Source organism: Suricata suricatta, chromosome 7 (genome assembly GCF_006229205.1).
Source record: "Suricata suricatta isolate VVHF042 chromosome 7, meerkat_22Aug2017_6uvM2_HiC, whole genome shotgun sequence".
Classification (NCBI taxonomy): Eukaryota; Metazoa; Chordata; class Mammalia; order Carnivora; family Herpestidae; genus Suricata; species Suricata suricatta.
Genome location: NC_043706.1, coordinates 61,633,979 through 61,657,442, shown reverse-complemented (window position 1 = coordinate 61,657,442; position 23,464 = coordinate 61,633,979). Strand labels below are relative to the sequence as shown.

Sequence of the window (23,464 nt, the reverse complement as noted above, 5' to 3'; positions counted from 1 at the left end):
GATTTCAGGCCGCGCACGCCTAGGCCAGACCAAAACACATTTTCCGGAGGTTGTGTTACGTTCACAGTCCCGTTAGGATAGCAGACAATAAGGGAGGGGGTGCAATGAATTCGTTGTTCCCTGTGTTAGGGTGCACTAATCTGCCAAGTTTATAGTATGAGTTGTGGCTTAAAGAGGGAGGTTGTCGGGACTGAAGGCTAGCCCTTGGGGGGGGGGAACTAGGAGTGCGTGTAAAACTATAAGCTTCACCCTCAGGTTTCAGACTCTGAGCAGGAAGTTAGGGAAACTCACAGGCGCGCCTACGCCTGATGAGCCTGATGATAGTCGGAGCAACAAGGTTAGGGCTAAGAGATTGAGGAAACTCAAAAAGGCTGGAGGGGTGGAGTGGGATGCGGGATCAGCACCACAGCTCTACAGCGCGCCCTCACACCGAAGGCGCAATCGGAGGGATTTATTTGTGAACAAGACAAACAACCGAGAGAAGATGGGCTCAGAAATTATTTATCATGGGCCAGCGGGGGGTGGGGGAGGGAAGGCTTTCCTGCTGCTTTTGCAAGCATTTCCCGTGGCCCCTCTGCTTTCTTCTTGGTACATTACAGACAGCCAGGGACTCAGCTAGTAGGTCCACTAGATAAAGTCCTAACTAAGCACCAATTGTTTACTCGTGGCTTTCCAGACACTGTCATGTTCTGTATGTCTCTGCACGCTGTTTGATGTTGATTGCACCATGTTTACATCTCGGAGGACCAGCCCCGCCCGGTCGGGCTGTGTCTAAAGTGATTACTTCAGGCCACTAATCGAGGAAGCCACTGGCTAGACTCGGGGGACCGACGTTCTATTTCCACTTGGCCCCTTGCCACTGACCTCGGAGAAATCACTTTAAACTCTGAGCCTCAGCTTCTCATCCATAAAATGAAGGTGATTCTACTTTCCAGGCCTCTTTAGAAGGATCGTCGGGAGGGTCAAACGGAATAATTCTGATGACAGCGAACTGTGAGGAAATGGGGCTCCAAATCACTGAAGGAAAAATAAGTTAAACGTACTCGGATGGAGTTTTAGGAACCCCCCCCCCCCAGTCCCCAATGATCTCACTGCAGTCAGGAAGCAACCGTTTGGATTGATTCTTTCTTGTGGACCATCTCATGTGCCCAACACCTATGTGTGCACCCCTCCGTCTCCCCAGGGCTTCTATCGATTTCTGCCTTTCAGTGAAAGGGCTTTTTGCTGCCGCTGTAGGGCACACCCCCAGCACATCAACCCTGCAGCTGGGGACCAGAGAGAAGGGATCCTTCACCCTCCTCGCCTTTCTCTCCTCAACTCTCCACCCTAGGTCTCCCGAGTTTTCCGCACGTGAATGGGGTTTCCCGGCTGATCTCCGAAGACCTTGCAGTGTTGCAGAAAGCGAAGAGCGCGCGGGGATCAGCCAACGCTCCTCGGCCCTCCGCGGAGGTCGTGCAGCCCCGCGGGGACCCGTCTCCCGCTCCTCCCGCGGTGCCGCGGCCGTGTCCAGAGCCGGCTCTCGGGGCGTCAGCGGCAGACCCGCGGGGAGCCGGGGCCCCCCTCGCAACCCCCGCCTCGCAGCCCCTCTCCGCCAGTAGCAGCGCTGCTGTCTTCCCACAGGAGGACTGGGAGGACGCCGGAGTCTGCAGCGCCCCCGCCCCCTCGCCTTTTCTTTCTTTCCTTGCTTTGGGATCTTGCTGCCGGAGCCGGGAGAGGTTCTGAGAAGAGAGAGGGACGGGAGGGCGGGCTTCCGCTGCGGCGTGCGAAACCGAGCCGGGGGCATAACATTCCCGCGTCCCCTCTCGGTTCCCGCCGACCCGCTGGGATGTGACGGAGCCCTCAGCGCTCGCCTCCCGCCCTCAGAGGCGGCCCAGAGAGCGCACTGGGCGCCCGCGGCTGGAGTCCCTGTGCCCGCAGCGCCGCGGGACGGGAGTGGCGAGGAGCCCCGGGGGCCGGTTCCCGGCTCCCACTCTTCAGAAGGAGCGGCTGGGGATCACCGCTTCCCTGGCGCTGGGCACAACTCCGGGGCCAGCAGCGCGCGGCTGGACAGAGTCCCGCTTCCCGCCGACTGACTCACCGGGACTGGGGGACAGCGCCTGCCCACCTGCACTCCCTGCAGCCCCAGATTCTCTGCACCCGCGCGGATCCCCCACGCCGGGGGGCTGAGCCCCGCGGCTCCCGGCCCCCCGCAGCGTCCTCGGACCCCATGGAGAAAGCGCCCGCCGCGGCTTCCTGAGTGCCGGCTCCGCCGCCGTCCAAACTGCGCGCTGGGGTCTTCCAACTCGCCCCTCTTCGGGGCGTCCGAGAGGCCGGGGAAGAGCACACCATGAAGTCCGTTCTGTTCAGCCGCTTCTTCATCCTCCTGCCCTGGATCCTAATCGTCATCATCATGCTCGACGTGGACACGCGCAGGCCCGCGCCCCCGCTCACCCCGCGCCCCTACTTTTCTCCCTACGTGGTGGGCCGCGGGGGCGCCCGACTACCGCTCCGCAGGGTTGGCCCCGACATTGGCCCCGGGCGCCGCTGGATGAAGCGCAACGAGTCGCGGCCACAGCCCCAGCCGCGGCCGGAGCCGCCTCTGCCCACCATCTATGCCATCACGCCCACCTACAGCCGCCCGGTGCAGAAAGCCGAGCTGACCCGCCTGGCCAACACGTTCCGCCAGGTGGCGCAGCTGCACTGGATCCTGGTGGAGGACGCGGCGGCGCGCAGCGAGCTGGTGAGCCGCTTCCTGGCGCGGGCCGGGCTGCCCAGCACGCACCTGCACGTGCCCACGCCGCGGCGCTACAAGAGGCCGGGACTGCCGCGCGCCACGGAGCAGCGCAACGCGGGGCTCGCCTGGTTGCGCCAGAGGCACCAGCACCAGCGCGCGCAGCCGGGAGTGCTCTTCTTCGCCGACGACGACAACACCTACAGCCTGGAGCTGTTCCAGGAGGTAGCGGCCGGCTCGCCCCAGCTCGGGGGTGGGGGGGTGGGGCGGGACCAGAGGGGACCTCGGCCGGCGAGGCTGCAGCTACACTTGTGAGTTTTCACTTCTAAGTACTCCCCATTCGGGACTACAGGTGGAGCGCTTTTCCGGGCCGCCTGCAGCCTCCAATGGCCCTGGCTTCGTTACACTAGCTAGGGGGTTAGAGTGTGAACCAGAGGGCCACTGTAGCCCAAGGGAGGGAGGGTGGCCAGGGGTTTTGCAGTCCACCTGGTCCCGAGATTGAGCCGAGGGAGTAGCACAGGTGAGGCGCGGGGGTATTTCCGGGAACAACGCCGGCCTGAAGATGGAGCCCCGTAGGTGGGTGGGGAGGCGGGCTTGGTGGACCCCCGAGGCCTTTCAGCGAACACAGGTGTGATTCTGAGTCTGGAATCTTATGGGGAGGAAGGTGGAGATGGTGACTAAGAATCATCGGGAGACCAATTTCTGTGTTACGGTCCTTGGCATAGAAATGGTTAGTGAAAACCGACTTCTCCGGGCTGTGTGTGTGGGTCCAACCTCTATTCCTTACTGCACCCCTACAAAAGCTTTTTCTGATTCTGAATATTTCCTGTTTTTCAAGGAAACGCTCTGTTAAATGGGTTGAGACTATTCTGCCCTGTGGTTATGTCTTTTTGCAGCCTGGAGTATCAGGAGGACAGCTCGATTCTTTTTCTCAACCTTTCTCTAAGGCCTCTCTTTAGAGAATTAGCCAGGCCACTCTTGTACCTGCCCGCTGCATCCTGGCCCTCTCTGTGAGGTCCTGGTGTCACCTGCTCCCCTGCTGCTGAGATGACTTTCTTTTCCTTTGGAAAGCCACACACGCACAGAGCCAGCAGGGGATTAGGACAGGTGTTACTTCTTGAGGCTAGTATTTTGCAATCTGTGTGTGTTGTGCTGAAGAGCCCAGATTGCGTGGTTTTTCACTTTTCTTCCTCGTACACAAATATACCTGGAAAACAAAACAAAATAAACCTGTACTTTTTGACGCTTCATGGGACTGTTGCTTTCCTCTACCCAAAATTCCTTGACTTCCGGCTTCTTAGACTCCATTACACCCCACCCCTCCAAGTAAACGGGACAATCTGTGTGTCTCCTAAACATAAACACCCCACATCTTCATCCTAACACCTGTATGGCTTTCTTTTAACCTCAAGACAGTTATTTTGTACTCTTTCTGTTTAATTTTTCTGCCTATATGTTTTTATTTTAAATCCATTTTTTAAGGGCAGTTGCCACCTTCATTTCTACTCATGCTTTCCTTCATGAGTAAAAGCAGTAAATGCTTTTCATCTTCTCTATCTTTTCCCAATGTAAGGCTTTCTTTTCATGTTTCTTTGGAAGAAATAGATAAGCTTAACATTTATTATAACCAAGACTAGAGGTACAATCCGATTTTTAAAGGTGGACTTAAGGGGTTTTTTTTTTAGTGTTTATTTTGAGAAAGAGGGAGAACTTCCACTGGAGCAAGGGCCGGGGGACAGAGAGAGAGGGAGAGGACCCCAAGCAGGCTCCACCATGCTGTCAGCACAGAACCTGCTGTGGGGGCTCGCTCTCTCTACCTGATCTCTCTCTGAGATCAGGACCTGAACAGAAATCAAGAATCTGACACTTAACTGACTGAACGACTCAGGTGCCCCAAGTTGGGCTTTTGTTTTGATCCCGATTATACACTCTTTTCCCAAAAGATATCGTGGTTTGTATTCTGAAGCAAAGACCTTTACATTTAAATACACCATAATTTTAAACACCAGTGTCTTGGATTTTTTGGGTTTTGTTTTTTGTTATCTCCTACAACTTGGAAGTTGGCTTATCTGTAAATATGTGTAGCCTTATCTATAAATAATGTGTAAGTAAAGTAACACACATCATTATTAATCAACCTTTTAGGGGGATGGACTGTGAAGGAGAAGTGATTTTTTTCCATGTATCTCCAGGTTCTAAGCCTATTGGTGTGAGGTGTTAGATGGTCAGAAGAGTTGGCACTACGGGCATTGAAACAATTTGGAACGAAGTATCAAAGTCTTTTTTTTGATACTTCCCAAACGGAAAGGAAGGCTTGTTGGTGGGGGGTATTAAGCAACAAGAGAAGAGTCTAGTAGATTTTTTTCATTGGTCCATTGGAAAAAGAGAACATAAGAAGGAGAGAGTGAGGAAAAAAATAGTATTGGCCCAGAAGAAACTATAAAAGGAAAAACATGAAAAACTGTACAAGACACTAAAATTTTGTACAGTTGGAATGAAAAAATAAAGCTTAAGAGCATGTGCAACTCTTTTTTATGGACAAGTGCCAAGTATACAAAATATACAACAGAAGGAATGTTTGAAAAACGTCAAACACATGATATACTTGAATTTAGATCCTGTAGCTCCCAGGGGCTACTCCCAGACAGTAATTTCAAGAGTAGTCCCTTTCTCCACCATCTCTCATCCCCCCCCCCCCACACAGTGTTTTTGGACAGAATAGGCATCTGTTCACCATGCATAGATGTTGATACATTCAGTTTTCCTTTTTGCAACACATTTTTTTCCTTGTAAGCAATATTGAACTCTATAAAAAGTCAGATTAGTGGGATTTATGCTTCCTTTGTTTCCTACATTAATGGAAAGGTCTACCTTCTACCAGTTCTAGGATTAATGATTCCATGTGGATCTTAGTGTAGACATTGCTCTCGTGGAGAAGAGGCAGGACTAGATAAAGCATCTAAAAACTGCAGCTCCTTGGGGGAGGGGAGGGTGCTGTGGAAGTGAGGCATGTGTATCTCAGCCCTTTATGTTGTGCATACACACAGATTCGTTTTTAGGTAATTCACAGTACTTAAGGAGAGAATGTCCCAAGTCAGACTTCATCTTTTATTCATAGTGCTTCTAATTTTCATGGTTGATGTTAATGTAGATAAGATAAAAGAAGGAGAATGAACCAGGTACAAATTAGCTCACTAAGCATTGGCTGCAAATGAAGGAAACTAAAAGATGAAAGGTCTCCAAATTAAATTACAGGCGCAACAGGCAATCTGTGTTCAATTATTCCTCCCTGGTAGCTGGAGTGCTGCTTTCTTCTTCCACACAGCTAACTAATTTTCAGCCTCCCCTCTCAACTGAGCTATGCTGCCAGGGAAGAGACATTTGCATTAAACAATGCTACATTAACAGCCAAATCCATTTGTAAATGAAGCTCAGCGTGAGTAGTAGCCCCAGAAACTGGACTGTCCACTGGAGGAGATGGAAAGGGTTTTTTCAGGCTTCCAGGATCTCAGCAGCTACTCCCCCACGTCCTGTGGTATTGATGGGGTTTTCCACCACAGATCACAGGTCAGCCTGCCCGCCTGAGCCCCGAGGCCCCTTCTCCATTTAACCCTCCGGAAAAGCTTAGTTGTGAAGGATTTAAGCTACTTTAATAAAAGTCACAACTACAGATAAATGTGACTCTGGATCTAGTCATATTTTCAATAACGCTATTGATCAGATTTCTTTACTAGAAAACCTTCCAGTCTTTCCTGAGTCTCAAGCTGATGCTTTTCAGGTGAAATTGCTTTCACCTCTGGAAATCAATTGAATCGAAAGGTTAAAAAAACAGCGCTTTCCAAACAGAAAAAAAACTTTAAAAATTTTAACTTTAAATTTAATGAGGGAAGACTGGAAGACAGGCTGACTGAGACATTTAAGGGGCGTGTGAAAGGACTCTGTTAATGAGAAGGCATCTTGAAGATGCATTTCTGGGAAGCAGTGAACTAAAAAGGCCCTTTGTTTCGATTTTTCTGTTGGGTGCTGTTAAGCTATTTGTGTGCTGGGCAGGTGGAGGAGTTGAGGTTTAATTTTCTGACTTGTTTCTTTTCTGAAGCCTCAATATGCTCCCCTCTTTATGCAGCTTATTGGAGATACAATCCAAAGGATATTCAAATTTACAGCATTTGGCATGTCCCTCCCAAATAGTAAATTCTGCCTGTGTTTCTTGAAAGGAGATGAGAGCTCTACTTTTTATTTTTACCTTTGATACACTTACTTAGTGTAGGGTAATTATCTTTTCCAAGTGAAAAAACCTAGAAGAATCTCTGAAGTGTAGCAATAAAATGACTATTTTTCCTGAAATGCACCCTTTGTGTTTCATTTCTCCCCATCTAAAAGCATATTAATAATCATGTTGTAAGTCTGATAAAACGTGAGAATTTTCTAAAACTGTGGAAAACTACAGATAATTTTCTTAGGCTGTCAATGTTAAGTCTAGAGATTTTCTGTATTCTCTCTGGGTTTACAGTACTTAAATTATGGTTAATTTTTGAGTTTTCGATGAAGACCAGTTTCCATTTGGATTTTGATATTTTAATGGACCAGAAATAGCAATTTGTATTTAAAAGACATTCTCCTTTCTGCCTCTTCCTATTGTCTTTTTCCATCCTTCCTTGTCCTCCAACCTACTTTTCACTGATTATCCTTTCTTAATAATAGACATGAAGACATGTCTGGGTTATCATTTGGTGCAATGAGTCTGTGTCTTTTAAACATTTAGACTGTTGTCTCCTACTTCTTGGATACTATAGTGGGTGACTCCATTTTCTTCTGTCTATTCCACTTGCCTCTAAATTACAAGCTGGTACATTTTCTCTTGTGTGAACAGTAATGGAATAGTAATTGCTTTTAAGGCATGATACAAAAGCAAAACAGAAGAATCAAAGTCAGTGGTCTTATTCATTAACTATTCCAGGTGGTATTCAAGTAGTGGGGTTTTTTTTTGTTTTTTTTTGTTTTTTTTGGGTACAGAATTCAATAATGTCCAGACACGTCTATCCGAATGTTTTGAACTCTGATGAAATATTTGCTCAGTCTGTACAGTTAACATATTATATACTTGATTTGCAATGCTATTAAAGCATAAGTTTTGCATGGATCTCAAGTCCTCACCCCAAAACACAAATAAAATTGTTATACCAGTCCACAGATAGGTAGGTATGTTTGGAAGAGATTTCCAAATCACAGAAATAAACTAAGGTAATCCACTGTTCATTACTTGTAGTTCTTGTGCACACTTTAAATGTTAAAATACTCTGTACCATGGATACAAGAGAATTGTAGTCAACATCAATTGAGCACTTAACTATGGGCCAGGAATCACCCTTCGAGTTTTATGTGTTGGAACTTAAATTTTTTCTTCACAACAGCCCCTGAGGTAGGTAGTATTTTGTTCCTATTGCCTTTTTTCATCCTTCTGCTGATACTTAGGTCTGAGTATCATACTTCAGAGACCACAGAGATTTTTTTTTAAAGTGCAGCATGAATCTAATATAGTCATTTACTCTGGTATAATTGGTATTCCTATTTCATATTGACTGGAAATAACTTGAAAAGGTCATGCAGCTGTTCGGAGACAGGATTTTGAACCCAACTGCCCTGTTCTAGAGCCTGCACTTTTGACTGTTCTAAAGCTCCTCTAATGGAACATGTACAGTCAGATGGAAATATGTCATTGTGGCAAGTAAAGCATTTGATACACAGGAGTTTTCTAGTATTGTTGGTATCTCCCGCCACACTGACACTCAGGTCTGTCTTCTTTGCCATATCAACTTCTAATTTTCCCTTTTACCATTTTTCCCTAACGTTATATGATCTTAAGAAAATTTTATTTCATTTCACACTGTCTCATTTATAGACCACTTGAGGTTTTTTAATTTTTTATTAAAATTTTTTGTTGTTTATTTTTGAGAAAGAGACAGAGTGTGAGCAGGGGAGAGGCAGAGAGAGATGGAGACACAGAACCTGAAGCAGGCTCTTTTAAAAATCTCTGAAGCCAGATGCGGGACCTGAACTCAGGAACTGTGAGATCATGACCTGAGCTGAAGTCAGTCACTTAACTGACTGAGCCACCCAGGTGCCCCGCAGACCATTTGATTTTTAGATTTTTTTTTTTCAAATCAGGTGAAAACTGCTAAGTTAGTATATGAACTATAGTGTTGTGTATATGTGTATATATCCATTATATATTATATGGGCACTTTTTAACAATGTATTATGAGCAAGAAAAAATTGATCATTTCTGCAAGAAGATAAAATATTAAAATTAATTTTCCCCTCACTTGATATACATCAGCAATTATGGCTACTGAGCATATATTTTTTCAGGACAGTCAGAATTGAATGGAAGAATTATTGGGGGATGGAAAGGGGATTAGGGACAGTACTGACCTGTTTCCCTTGGGAGAAGCTGGGGACCTGAGTCCATTTGAGCTGAAGCTCATTTGGGAGACAGATACTTGCTGGTCACTCTCGCACAGAGGCTGAGAGCACAAAGATGTGCTTGTAGGGACCTTCAGGCAATGTGCTGGGAATCTGGCTCTTGATGGCCCACACTGTCAGGTTCACCAGACTGCTCACGTGTTGATAGAAGGCTTAATTTGCTTTCATTTGAAAAAAAAACGTTTATTTATTTTGAGAGAGAAAAAGAAAGCATAAGTGAGGGAGGGCCAGAGAGAGAATCCCACACAGCTTTTGCACTGTTATCGTAGAGCCCAACAAGGGGCTGGATCCCACAAACTGAGATCATGATCTGAGCTGAATCAAGAGTTGGCCATTTACCTGACTGAGCCACCCAGGAGCCCCCAGATGGTTTAGGAATTTCTCTGGATTAAAAACAAAATTTGTTGACTCTTTTTGCATGTTAGGAAAACCTTGGAGATATCTGTGTTGAAGGGGATGATCATATTCTCTCCCACAAGTCAGATTATGTGGGCTTTTCCTCAAAAGAATTGGAAACTCAGTAGTCTGCCCTCCCCCCACCCCCAGTCTCCTCTAGCAGTGGAAGGAGAACTTTAAATAGTAATGTATGTTACAGTCAGAAACTAAGACTGTTTTTCCTTCAGTCTGAAAGGCAGGTATTTATAAGTTGTATCTTCATCCCTCTCATGAAAGCTGAGTGTGCTAAATGCTGAACATTCTCCATTAACTGAGATCTCTGTTATCTAAGATAATTGCATATTAGCAGTAATGGTGTAGCACTCTGCAAGTTTCCTTCGACCTACTTGAGCTTAAACATTACTACATTCAGAAGATACTTAGAATATACTTGAATATACTTAGAATGCTCTCTCCTCCACTTAACAAATGTTAATTGAACATCTATGTGCTGTGCTTTGTTAAGGCAGAGAGGAATACAGCTGTGAACAGAAAGAGTGCATCCCAGCCCTCACAGATCAAGTGTCTGGACCGAATATGCCCCACTAAGATCTGTGCATGTTAAGAGAAATGCAGGTGGCTGGGAGCATAAAGCAGAGGTGGCTAATGGAGTTGTAGGTTGTGTGAGTGACTTTGGAGGAAGTGACAGTTGAGACTTGAAGGACAATAGGCACTAGTGGGTTAGGGGCGTGGGGAAGAGCTCTCCAGCTGGAGGGAGCCACGGCTAAGAACCTGAACAAAGTGGGTCTGTGAATATCCAGAGAACAGAAAGATGCCCTTGACTGCAAGGGGTGAGATGGAAGGGTAGGCAGCCACGTTCCTATCTCCCGCATGTCAAGTGAGAGGCTTAGTTCTAGAAGAGTTAGCACCTCCCCCAAGCCTGACCTATAATGTAGTATGTTTTTTGGTTGACTGTTTCTCCCATTGGAATCTATAGGAATTTTCTTTTGTTTACGGTTGTATCTTTAGTGTTCAGAGCAGAGCCTACCATATAATAAATGCTCATTAAACATTTGTTGAATAAATGAATGAATTATAGGAAGCTTAGAAGCAGAGACACCCTTACAGAATAAATCTGTTCCTAGAAAGGAGTCATATAACACTCTTGAAATCTGTACTGTGTGTTTAGGATTCTCTTGAGCCTTTTAAGTAGTAACTTAAAGATAAATGTGGCCTTATGCTGATTCTAAGAGCTTTCTTGCTAAAAAGAGAAAGATCAGGCCCATGAACATTTGTGTATGTGGCAAAGCACTCCTGGCATTGCCCCTTCAAAGGGCGAGAGGTATGTCAAGGTCTATGTGAACCAGTTGAGTGTTAGACCACTTCACACATGCGAAAGGCTGGAATCCGGTGGGGAGCTCAAATAGAAACTTGGGAGTTAAACAGCCCGGTGTTCGAATCCGGCTTTACCACTCAATGGTTGCATGATTTTGGCAAGATCTGTCTGCCTCATATGATTGCCGTATTGCCCTATTTGCAAGTTGCAAATGTTAGTTCTTTTTCCCTTGTTCTCTCCTCTGTGGGTGACTGCACTAATTGAGGGCTGTATCACATAGCTGCTGCACTGCTTTGTTGGTTAGATGCCTCTAATACTCTTTCTGAGATCTGAACTGTGTGTCTGGAGGCCTGGAGGAGCAGAGGGAGTACGGGTGCTTGACTTTCCCAAATTAGTCTGTGCCCAAGTGGAACCGTGTAAATTGGGTGTCTTAATTACACCACTGGGTGTTACCACCGTGATTAGAGGGACAGAGTTAAATAGGGCTTGTCCACAAAGAGTCCTGGGAGAATGTGAGCATAAAAGCATCTAAAGGACATTTAAAAACAATTTTTTAAATGTTTTTATTTATTTTTGAGAGAGAGAGACAGTGTGAGCAGGGGAGGGTCAGAGAGAGAGGGAGACATAGAATCTGAAGACAGGCTCCAGGCTCTGAGCTAGCTGTCAGCACAGAGCCCAACACAGGGCTCGAACCCACTAACCATGAGATCATGACCTGAGTCGGACGCTTAGCCAACGGAGCCACCCAGGCACCCCATCTAAAGGACATTTTAGGTTGAGGGGAGGTGGAAGGCTGTTCTTCTGTGGGTTAAGAGGTCTGAAGCTGATTAATGTGTGTGTGAAAGCTAGGAAGCTGGCCTACATATAGCTCAGGGCAGGGCCTGTGTGTGATTTTTAGCTACTTGGCAATCCTACTACTTAACTTGGACTCAGAGCATGTTACAGGATAGATGATTTCTGGCATGAATGAGAGAATCAAAGAGATAGTATGTTGCAAAGGAAAGGGCAATTTAAAAGGAGAAATGCAATGAATCTATTTTTAAATCACACAATTAGAAGCAATAGCTTGATTTTTAAGGTCATTTGCTAGAGGTGGGGAAGTTAGGAGGATCCCTCTTTCCAGCACCTATTGCAGAAGGCAGAGGGGAATCCTCCTTGACAATGTCACCTTGTGCCCAGCCCCCTCCAGCCTTAACTGGGACACGGAGCTGGCCTTCAACTGACTGGCAATTATTGGGAAAGCTACCCTGAGCTTGTTTCTCTTTTTTTCAAACGTTTCTTACATTTTTATAAATAAAAACATTGTGAAGCTTATTTTCTGCCAGAATGAGGACTATAGCAGTTGGAGTGGGGTGGGTGTGTGTGTGTGTCCACAGGATCCCCTGATTGCCTCCTTGCCTGTGAGCACAGTGAGGACTGTCGGTGTTCTTTCTTCACAGACCCTGTGCCCTCCCACTCAGTCTCTCAAGAATCCTGGTCACACCCTGGGGGGTTGGGTGCAGTGATTCTCACCACTTTCTGTACATACAACTCCTAAAAGAGTTTAGTAAAATTACACAGTCTTGAGGATATTTTCAAATTGATGGCCAACTTTTTAAATCCATTAAAGTGGCTGCAGAGCATGTGAGTTTTAGTGAATTATAAATACATTTGTCCATGAAAACTAAATACAATGGGTATTATAAATACTTTAATAGTTTTATATTCAACATCGTTTGACAAATATACTTTTCAGGGCGCCTGGGTGGCTTAGTTAAATGTCTGACTTCGGCTCAGGTCATGATCTCACAGTTTGTGGGTTTGAGCCCCTTGTTGGGCTCTGTGCTGACAGCTCAGAGCCTGCAGCCTACTTTGGATTCTTTGGATTCTTTGTCTCCTCTCTCTCTCTCTCTCTCTCTCTCTCTCTCTCTCTCTCTCTCTCTCTTTCTCTCTCTCTCTCCCCTCCCCACTTGCACTCTTTTTCAAAAAATATTTAAAAATTAAAAAATACTTTATGATAACATCTAGAAATTTTATTTTGTCCCTTTTTCTGTTTGTATTCTCTGTCAGAATTTTATCCTAGCATCATATTTTGAGGTGCAGGATCCTTTTTTGAGCCTCTAGTCACACATACCTGCAGTAACAGAAATGATTATAGATGGAATTTAAATTTATTTAAAATGTTTGTTTTTTTGAGAGTATACACAAGCGGGTAAAGGGCGGGGGCTGGGGGGTGGTGGCAGTCAGCAGGGCAGAGGATCCGAGCAGACGCTGTGCTGACAGCAGCAGGCCTGATGCAGGGCCCAGACTCATGAACCACCTGGGAGCTCTTGGCCTGAGCCTAAGTCAGACACTCAACCGACTGAGCAACCCAGGGACTCCTGGGATTTAAACTGAAAAAAAAAAAAACAAAAAAACAAAAAAACACATTTCTATGGCTATAACCTTCAGTCTTAAAAATCCTTTAAGACTAAGTCAACACTACAATTAGTAGCAGTAAACAAGTAATCAAAACAACATAAATGCCATGCATATGAGTACATATCATTTTAATAAAATTGTTAGTTGTAATAAAAAACCATAAATGTTGCCAGTTTGGATAATTAACTCTTAAGCATAAAAGCTATGTTTATTGGAAATTGGTTTCTTAATGATACGGATGGAGCATTTTGTTGTTGATAACTGTTAACTGATGAATATTACTGATTGCTAGAAGGAGATGGAGTTTAGCATAATTATGTTCTCGTTGGTCAACCTCGTTTACGTAAAGAAGTAAATAAGATGGAAAGCATTTTTTCTTGTAGTGTTCGTCAGATTTTGAGCTCTCAAACTCTGAGCCAAAAACTGTATGGTGATCTCACAGCAAAAAAATATTTAATGATCTATTGATGAATTTAGGTCTCCTTCAATTTTGTTGAAAGCAAATAATTAGAAACCTCTTGTCCTCCAAGGGGATTTATTACCCATTCATTAGAGACTTTAACTTTCTTAATAAAGACATTATTTCTAATTATTCAGTGCCCTAGAGATTTGACCATGTTGGGACAGCACATTTAATATGGTTCAGGATGGGTAGATGTTGGCCCTTTTCTGTGAAGTGGGAAAAGAGCAGAAGGAGGGAATCTGCCCCTCTACCCAAGAATTCAGGTGTAGTAAAGCAGGTAGGAATGCTCAATGCCTGGAAATGTATCCCCTTAAAGCTACCTGCTCAGATGTTCCACGGAGAGTATATATGTTTAGGGACCAGGTACCCCCAGTCTGAAAAGTACAGTTTTGGTAAAAAGAGCACTTAGGACCTGGAAAGTGTGCTCTCCAGGGCTGGGTGAGCCGAAAGTCCTCATGCCTCATGACCTCAGGGGAACTTGACTAACGTTTTCTGGTTGTTTGCTGTGTGGTAGGCCCTGCCCTAGACATTTGGATGTGTGCACTGCTGTTTAATTTTCAATGGGATCTATGAGGTAGCAACTATGATGTCTATTTTACAAATGAGGAAAAGCCTTGATAGCTTCCTTACAGGGTCTGATACAAATGTATGTAGTTGTGAGATTTAAATGAGTTGATCTACCTGTAAAGTGGGCAAATAGGGCAACTTCCCTATCCATTTGGACGTCTGCTTCTATCAGAAGTTGGTGGCCACAGGAGCTGTGGAAAGGCTCCAGAAGGCAAAATGCCACAAAACCCCAAGCCACCATGGCTGTACCAGGTTTGGTGGCCTCAAGATGCTGCTGTCAGCCAATGGGAATGAGAATTTAAGTATGGTCCATGTGTGGATGTGTTGTTTATCATCTAAATAAACTTGGCATTGCAAGATTGAAATGCCAGTGTCATTTTTTAAGGTCAAGTGAAAGTTTGGGGATATTTTTGTATCTTTGAAAAGTTCCTTAGCTACATCTGTTCACACTGGTGCAAATGCCAGAGACCTCCCTGGAGAGTTTGCTTCTGGGGTAGGGGTGGCAGTTAGCTGCAGCCTTGCTTTGCAGATCCTCCTATTACACACAGTCATGGGAGCTGGTGTTTGGGGCTTATGTCCTAACTATTCATTGTTCTCATTTTTCTTGAATGGTTTTATTTAACTGTTTGCCTGTTACCTTTCTTTCCTACTAGGCATACTAAAAAGACAGGCTCTGTGATTTTTAACTTTATGGTATTGTTTTCCTCTTTGCTTAAGGATTTTTAAAAAGTTATTTAAATTCCAGTTAACATAGTGTAATATTAGTTTCAGATGTGCAATGTAGCGATTCAACACTTCCACGCATCACCTGGTGCTCATCACAGCAAGTGCTTTCCTTAATCCCTTCACCTCATGAACCCAGCACTGCCCCCCCCACCCTGGCTTCCAACTGATAACCATCAGTTTCTCTATAGTTAAGAGTCTGTTTCTTGGTTTGCCTCTCTTTTTTTCCCTTTTGCTCATTTCTTTGTTTCATAAATTCCACATATGTGTGAAATCATATATTTGTCTTTCTCTGACTTATTTTGCTTACCATAATACTCAGTAGCTCTATCCATGTCATTGCAAGTGGCAAGATTTCATTGTTTTATGGCTATTATTGCATCGTATATGCCACATCTTATTCATTCATCAGTGGACATTTGGGCTCTTTCCATAATTTGGTTATTGTTGATAATGCTGCTGTAAACCTCAAGGTGCATGTATCCCTTTGAATTAGTGTTTTTGTATTTTTTCGATAAATAGTACCATTGCTGGATCATAGGTAGATCTATTTTTAACTTATTGAGGAACCTCCGTACTGTCTTCCAGAGTGCTGCACCAGTGTGCATTCCCACCGGCAGTGCAAGAGTGTTTCTATTTCTCCACATCCTCGCCAACACCCCTTTTTTCTTGTGTTGATTTTAGCCATTTTCACATGTGTGAGGCGATATCTCATTGTGGTTTTGATTTGTGTTTCCTGATAAGTGATGTAGAGCATCTTTTCATGTGTCTGTTGGCCATCAGTATGTTGTCTTTGGAAAAATAAACTTTCACGTCTTCTGCCCATTTTTTTAATTGGATTATTTGTTGGGTATTGAGTTTTATAAGTTTTTTATGTTTTAGATACTAACCCTTTGTCAGATCTGTTATTTGCAAATATTTTCTCCCATTCTGAAGACTGCCTTTTAATTTGTTGATTGATTTCTTTATTATGCAAAAGATTGTTATTTTGATGTATTCCCATTGTTTATTTTTGCTTGTCTCTCTTGCCCCAGAAGACATACCCAGAAAGAAGTTGCTATGGCCATTATAAAACTGGTTACTGCCTGTGTACTTTCCTTGGATTTTTATGGTTTCCTGTACCACATTTTAGCTTTAATCCATTCTGAATTTTTTTCCATGTTTGGTGTAATAAAGTGGTCCAGTTTCATTCTTTTGCATGTTGCTGTCCAGTTTTTCCAACATCGTTGAAGACACTCTTTTTCCCATTGGATATTCTTTCCTGCTTTGTCAAAGGGTAATTGACCATATAGTTGTGGGTTCATTTCTGGGTTTTCTGTCTTGTTCCATTGATTGATGTGTCTTTTTTTGTGCTAGTACCATGCTGTCTTGACACTATAGCTTTGTAATATAACTTGAGGTCCAGAACTGTGATTCCTACAGCTTTGCTTTTCTTGTTGAAGACTGCTTTGGTTCTTGGGGGTCTTTTGTGATTCCATACAGATTTTAGGATTGTTTTTACTAGCTCTGTGAGAAATGCTGGTGGTGTTTTGATATGGATTGCATTAAATGTGTAGATTGCTTTCGGGGTATAGACATTTTAACATTATTCCAATCTAGGAGTGTGGAAGGAAGGTCTTTCCATTTCTTTGTGTCATCTTCAATTAGTTTCATCACTGTTTTATAGTTTTCAGAAAACAGATCTTTCACCTCTTTAGGTTTATTCCTAGGTGTCGTATTATTTTTGGTGCAATTATAAATCAGATTGATTCCTTAATTTCTCTTTCTGCTTTTTCAATATTGGTGTATTGAAATGCAACAGATTTCTGTACATGAATTTTGTATCCTGCTACTTTACTGAATTTATCAGTTCTAGCAGTTTTTTGGTGGAGTCTTTTGGGTTTTCTGTATAGAGTATCATATCATCGGCAAATAGTGAAAGTTTGACATCTTCCTAGCTGATTTGGATACTTTTCATTTCTTTTTGTTGTCTGATCGCATGGATAGAACTTTATTACTGTGTTAATAACAGTGATGAGATTGGATATCCATGTCTTCTTCCTGACCATAGAGGAAAAGCTTTGTCCCCATTGAAGATAATATTAGCTGTAGGTTTTTCACCTGTGGCCTTTATTATGTTGAAGTATGTTCCCTCTAACTTACTTTATTGAGGGTTTTTATCATGAATGGATATTTTACTTTGTCAGATGCTTTTCCTGCATCTATTGAAATGATATGGTTCTTATTCTTTATTAAAGTGATATGTAACATTGATCGATATGCAAGTATTGAACCATCCTTGCAACACAGGAGTAAATCCGTTGATACAGTTTTTTAATGTATTGTTGGATTTGGTTTGCAGTATTTTAATGAGAATTTTTGCTTCCATGATCATCAGGGATATTGGCCTGTATGTAGTTTTCTTTTTTTTTTTTTTTAATTTATTTCTGAGAGACAGAGACAGCGCAAGCAGGGGAGCATCAGAGAGAGAGGGAGACACAGTATCCGAAGCAGACTCCAGGCTCTGAGCTAGCTGTCAGCCAGAGCTTGACGCGGGGCTGGAACCCATGAACCGTGAGATCTGACCTGAGCCGAAGCTGGACGCTTAACCGACTGAGCCACCCAGGCGCCCCGTGTAGTTTTCTTTTTTAAGTGCAGTCTTTATCTGGTTTTTGTATCGGGGTAATGCTGCCCTCATAGAATGGATTTGGAAGTTTTTCTTTTTTTTTTTTATTTCTTGAAGTAATTTAAGAAGAATAGGATTTAAGAAGAATAGGTATTAACTCTTGTTTAAATGCTTGGTAGAATTTTCCTGTGAAGCCATCTGGCTCTGGACTTTTGTTTTTTAGGAGTTTTTTTTTTTTTTTTACTGATATAATTTCTTTGCTGGTTGTCGGTCTGTTCAAATTTTCCTATCTTCCTTTTCCCCTTCTGGTAGTTTATGTTTCTAAGGATTTACCCATTTCTTCCAGATTACCAATTTGTTGACATGCCGTTTTTCATAATATTCTCTTATGTGTTTATATTTTTGTGATATTTGTTGTGATTTCTCCTTTCTTCTTTGTGATTTTATATTCTTCCTCTTTTCAATAAGTCTGGCTAGAGGTTTATCAGCTTTATTAATTTTTGTTAAAGAACCAGCTACAGGTTTCATTCATCTGTTCTATTGGGTTTTTTGGTTTCTATATCATTTATTTCTGCTCTAATCTTTATTATTTCCTTCCTTCTGCTGGCTTTAGGCTTTGTGGTAGTTATTTTTCTAATTCCTTTTGGTGTAAGGTTAAGTTGTTTGAGATTTTTGCTTCTTGAGGTAAGACTGGATTGCAATCTACTTCCCTTTCTTTAAAAAATTTTTTTTAATGTTTATTTTTGAGAGAGAGAGAGTACAAGCAGGAGAGGTGGAGAGAGAGAGGGAGAGAGAGAGAGAGAGAGAGAGAGAGAAAGAGAGAGAGAGAGAGAGAGATACACAGAATCGGAAGCAGGATCCAAGATCTGAGCTGTTGGCACAAAGCCTGCTGTGGAGTTTGAACCCATGAACTATGAGATTATGACCTGAGCTAAAGTCAGATGCTTAACCAACTGAGCTACCCAGACACCCTTCTCTACTTCCCTCTTAAAACAAGGGATCCCTGTATCCCTGTGTCCCAGAGATTTTGGATCATTGTGTTTTCATTTTCATTTCTTCCCATGTTTTTTTTTTTAATTTAGTATTTGATTTTCTGGTTGACTCATTTATTGATTAGTAGCATGTTTAACCTCCATGTATTTGTGGTTTCCAAATTTTTTCTTGTGGTTAACTTATATTTTCATAGTGTTGTTAGAAATGGTGCATGATATGATTTTACTCTTTGTATTTGTTGAAGCCTATTTTGTCACCTAATATATGATCTGTTCTGGAGAATGTTTTGCACTTAAAAAAGAGTATGTTTTCTCCTGTTTTAGGATGGATGTTCTGAATAGATCTGTTAAGTCCATCTGGTCCAGTGTGTCATTCAAAGCCATTGTTTCCTTGTTGATTTTCAGTTTAGATGATCTGCCCATTGATTTAAGTGGGGTGGTAAAGTCCCCTACTATTATTGTGTTATTATCAATTAGTTCCTTTATGTTTGTTATTGATTTGTATATTTGGATGCTTTCATGTTGGGTGCATAAATATTTACAGTTGTTGGATCTTCTTGTTGGATTGTCTGCTTTATGATTATGTAGTACCTTTGTCTTTGTTTTAAAGTCTGTTTTGCTCAATGTAAGTATTGTTACTCCAGCTTTCTTTTGACATCCATTTGCACGATAAATATTTCTCTACCCCCTCGCCTTCAATCTGCAGGTGGTCATGAACTCCTTTATTGTTTTTCTGGGAAACTCTTTATCTCTCCTCCTCTTCTGAATGAGCCTTGCTGGGTAGAGTATTCTTGGCTGCAGATTTTTCCCAGTCAGCACTTTGAATGTATCATGCCGCTTCCTCCTGGCTTGCCGAGTGTCTCTTGAGAAATCTCCAACTAGACTTACGGGCTTCCTTTTGTAAGGTAAGGACTTCTTTACTCTTGGTGCTTTATAAGATTTTTTTTTTCTTTATCACTATGTTTTACAAATTTAATTACAATATGTCTTGGTGTTAGCCTGCTTTTATTGATTTTGATGGGACTTCTCTGTGCCTCCTGGATCTGGATGTTTTTTTCCTAGATTAGGTAAATTTTATGTTGTTATTTCTGGAAATAAATTTTTTGCCCCCTTTTCTTGCTCTCCTTCTCTTTCTGGGACTCCTATAATGTGAATACTATTATGCTTGGTGAAGTCTAGTTCTCTTGAGTCTATTCCATGTTGCATAATTCTCTGTTGTTCAGTTTCATTATTTTATATTATGTCTTCTAGGCCACTAATTCATTCCTCTGATTCTCCCAGCCTTTTGTTCATTGTATCAGGTCTGTTTCCAATCTCCTTTATTGCATTCTTCATCTCTCTTTTTTTTTTTTTTTTTAAACCTCTTTTATCTCTGTGGTAACGTGGTAACGATCTTACTGATACCTTCTATTCTTTCCTCAAGCCCAGTGAGTATCCTTATGGTTTGGTTTTGTTTTTAATTCTCCATTCGGCATGTTACTTGTATCTGTTTCTCTTAGAACTCTGGGTGTGTCCTTATCTTGTTTTTTCATTTGGGATAAATTCCTCTGACTTGGCATTTTGTCCAAGTGTCTGCCTTTTTCAATGTGTTAGAAAGCCAGTTATATGTCTCCTGCTCCTGAAAGTAATGGCCTTATCAAGAAGAGGTCATGTAGTGCCCAGGGCCTGGTACTTGAAGAAGAGTCTTTGGTGTGTTCTGCATGTACTCTGCTGTGGTGTATATATATATACACAATGGAGTACTACATGGCAATGAGAAAGAATGAGATCTGGCCATTTGTAGGAAAGTGGATGGACCTCGAGGGTGTCATGCTAAGCGAAATAAGTCAGGCAGAGAAGGACAGATACCATATGATTGCACTCATAGGTCTAACAGGAGAACAGGAGAAACCTAATGGAGGACCAGGGGGAGAGGAAGAGGGAGAGAGAGTTGGGGAGAGAGAGGGACGCAAAACTTGAGAGACTATTGAATGCTGAGAGTGAACTGAGGGTTGAAGGGGAAGGGGGAGGGGGGCAAAGAGGTGGTGGTGATGGAGGAGGGCACTTGTGGGGAAGAGCACTGGGTGTTACATGGAAACCAATTTGACAATAAACTATTTAAAAAATAAATTTTAAAAAATAAAAGTAAATGCCTATTCTTGGTTTCTTGTTATCTCCTGTCCCTAAATGTGAAGAGAAATAGGGGAGAAGCAAAATTTGAATATACATAAAATTTACCATTTTAACCTGTTTTAAGTGTACTGTTCAGTGGCATTAGGTACATTCACTTTATTGTGCAACCATCGCCTCCATCCATGTCCAGAACCTGTGCATCATTACAGATTGGAACTCTGTACCCATTAAATAATAAGCCCCCATTTCTCCCCTACTGGTAAACTGCAATCTACTTTCCCTATGAATTGGAGTATTCTAGATACCGTATATAAGGTAAAAATCATACAATGTTTGTCCTTTTATGTCTGGCTTATTTCACTTAGCATAAAATGGTCAAGGTTCATCCACATTGTGTAGAATGAATCAAAATTTCATGCCTTTTGTGTGTGTAGGGGGATGATTGTGAGTGCTGCTTGGCACATTGCTGCATGGATATCTGTTCAACTTTCTGCTTTCAATTCTTTTATGTGTATATGTACAAAAATGGAACTGCTGGATCATGATAATTCTATTATTTTTTGAGGAATCTGCATGCTGTTTTAGATAACAGCAGCCATTTTACATTCCCACCAACCAAGGAAATGCAGGTTTGAATTTCTGTTTTTGCTTTTGTTTTTATAATAGTCATCCAGTGGGCACGAAGTGGCATTTCATTGTGGTTTTGATATGTGTTTTCTTAATAATTAGTGATGTTGACCATCTTTTCATGTGCTTGTTCACCATTAGTGTGTATTTTTTTGGAGAAATGTCTATTCAAGTTCTTTGCCCATTTTTGAATTCAGTTGGTTTTTGTCTTTTTTTGTTGAGTTTTAGGAGTTCTTGATAAATTATGTGTCTTAATCCTGTATCAGATAATGTGATTTTCAAATATGTTCTCCCATTCTTAGTGTTGCCTTTTTATTTTGTGTCCTTTGCCCTCAAGTTTAAAATTTTGACAAAGTTTATTATATTTTTTCCTTTTTTTTCTGTGTCCTAGCCAAGAAGTTGTCAACCAAATTTATTATTATAAAGCTTTTCCCCTATTTTCTTCTAGTAGTTGCATAATTTTAGCTCTAATATTTAGATAGTGTTGATCTATTTTAATTTTTGTACATAGTGTTAGGTGGGGATTCAGCTTCATTTTGCATGTGTGTATCTAGTGTTTCCCAGCACCATTTGTTGAAAAGGCTGTTCTTCCCTCTTTGAATAATCTTGGCACTTTTGTCAAAAATCAATTGACTATATATGTGAGGATTTATTTCTGGGCTGTCTATTCCATTAGTCTGTATGTCTATCCTTATGCCAATACCACTAGTTTTGTAGCAGGATTCTCGCACAGAGAGACGTGACACTGAGGCTTTTCTTTCCAGGAAGCAACTTTTATTCATGCCAGCACTGCTCAGTTGAGTTGGTACCCAGAGAACTGAGCGGCCCCCATCACATGGCATAGTTTATTAATACATTTTCTATTTCTTTGTCTCCCATGTATGGTAGCACACATAAACATGCAGTCTAATTAAGTTGTCTCAGTTTACAAGGTCATGGGGGATTGTAGGCACCTGGGTGCATATGCAGGTAATCTTGAAGTCTTCTCTTTTTCTCTCTCCTTAGAGAGAGGTCCCTCCACAGTTTGATTGCTATTGCTTTGTAGAAAGTATTTAAATCAGTAAGTGTGGGCCTTTCAACTTTATTCTCTTTCAAAATTGTTTGGGCTACTTGGGGTCCCTTGAGATTCGAAATTAATTTTAGGAAGGATTTTTCTATTTCTGCAAAAATAAATCATTGGGATTTTTATAGGGGGTGCATTAAATTTGCACATTTTGGAGGGTGGTATTTGGCATTTTGACAATAATGTGTTTCAGTCCATGGACATGGGATGTCATTCCATTTATTTATATTTTTAATTCTTTTCAGCAGTGTTTTGTAGTATTCACTGTGCAATTACTTTGCTTCCTTGGTTAAGCTTATTCCTCATTATTTTATTCTTTTGATGCCACCTGTTAGGTTTTAATAAATTCGTTTTGATTTCTGTCCTAGATCTGAAAAAATGCTACTTATATACTACTAATGGAACTAAAAAATCCAGGACTGAAGGAAACTTTAGGTACACAGAGCTACATAAATAGATCTTAAAAATATGATACAGCATAGAAAAATGGGGAAAAATCTGTTCTGCAGTACCACTTATGGATACTGAAAATACTGTACACAGTGTTATGTGTTTCACAAGGACACACACAAATGGAAAAATTCAGGGTTTGCTGAGTTGTTTCATAGAACAATCTGGTGAGACATTTCTAGGTATGATTTTAAATGACTTGATTCTTATTCAGTTTATATCCAGGCTGACCTCAAACATGTTTCAGAGGCCAAACTTCTAATCTCTGAAACACAAAAGGAAGGGCTCCCCTTATTCCAGGCCTGGGTTTGTAGAATTTATGTAGTATAGTTTTTCTTAGGAAAACAGATGTCGTCTTAAACATCTAAGAAAAGAGTTTTCCTACTTACAGGTCCCAATATCTATGCCACAGTTGGAAAATCTTTGCCCCTGAGCAACAAGTGATGATGTCAGTGACCGTGAACTCTAATAGAGCACTTAGTAATATACCAGAATCATAAGTGCTTTAAATATTTTAACTCCTCTAATCTTCCGAACACCCTCTGAAATGTTGCTATG

At 42.2% G+C, this 23,464-nt stretch overlaps 1 protein-coding gene across 1 annotated transcript in view; it reads left to right on the top strand.

The window, feature by feature from the left end:
- The first annotated feature begins 1,741 nt into the window (after positions 1–1,741).
- Positions 1,742–23,464, top strand: part of B3GAT2 (beta-1,3-glucuronyltransferase 2) — an 86,247-nt gene continuing 64,524 nt past the window's right edge. Inside the window, exon 1 of the mRNA XM_029943468.1 lies at positions 1,742–2,935. Coding sequence (XP_029799328.1) covers positions 2,327–2,935 — 609 coding nt within the window. The 5' untranslated portion in view covers positions 1,742–2,326. The remainder of the gene's footprint in view (positions 2,936–23,464) is intronic.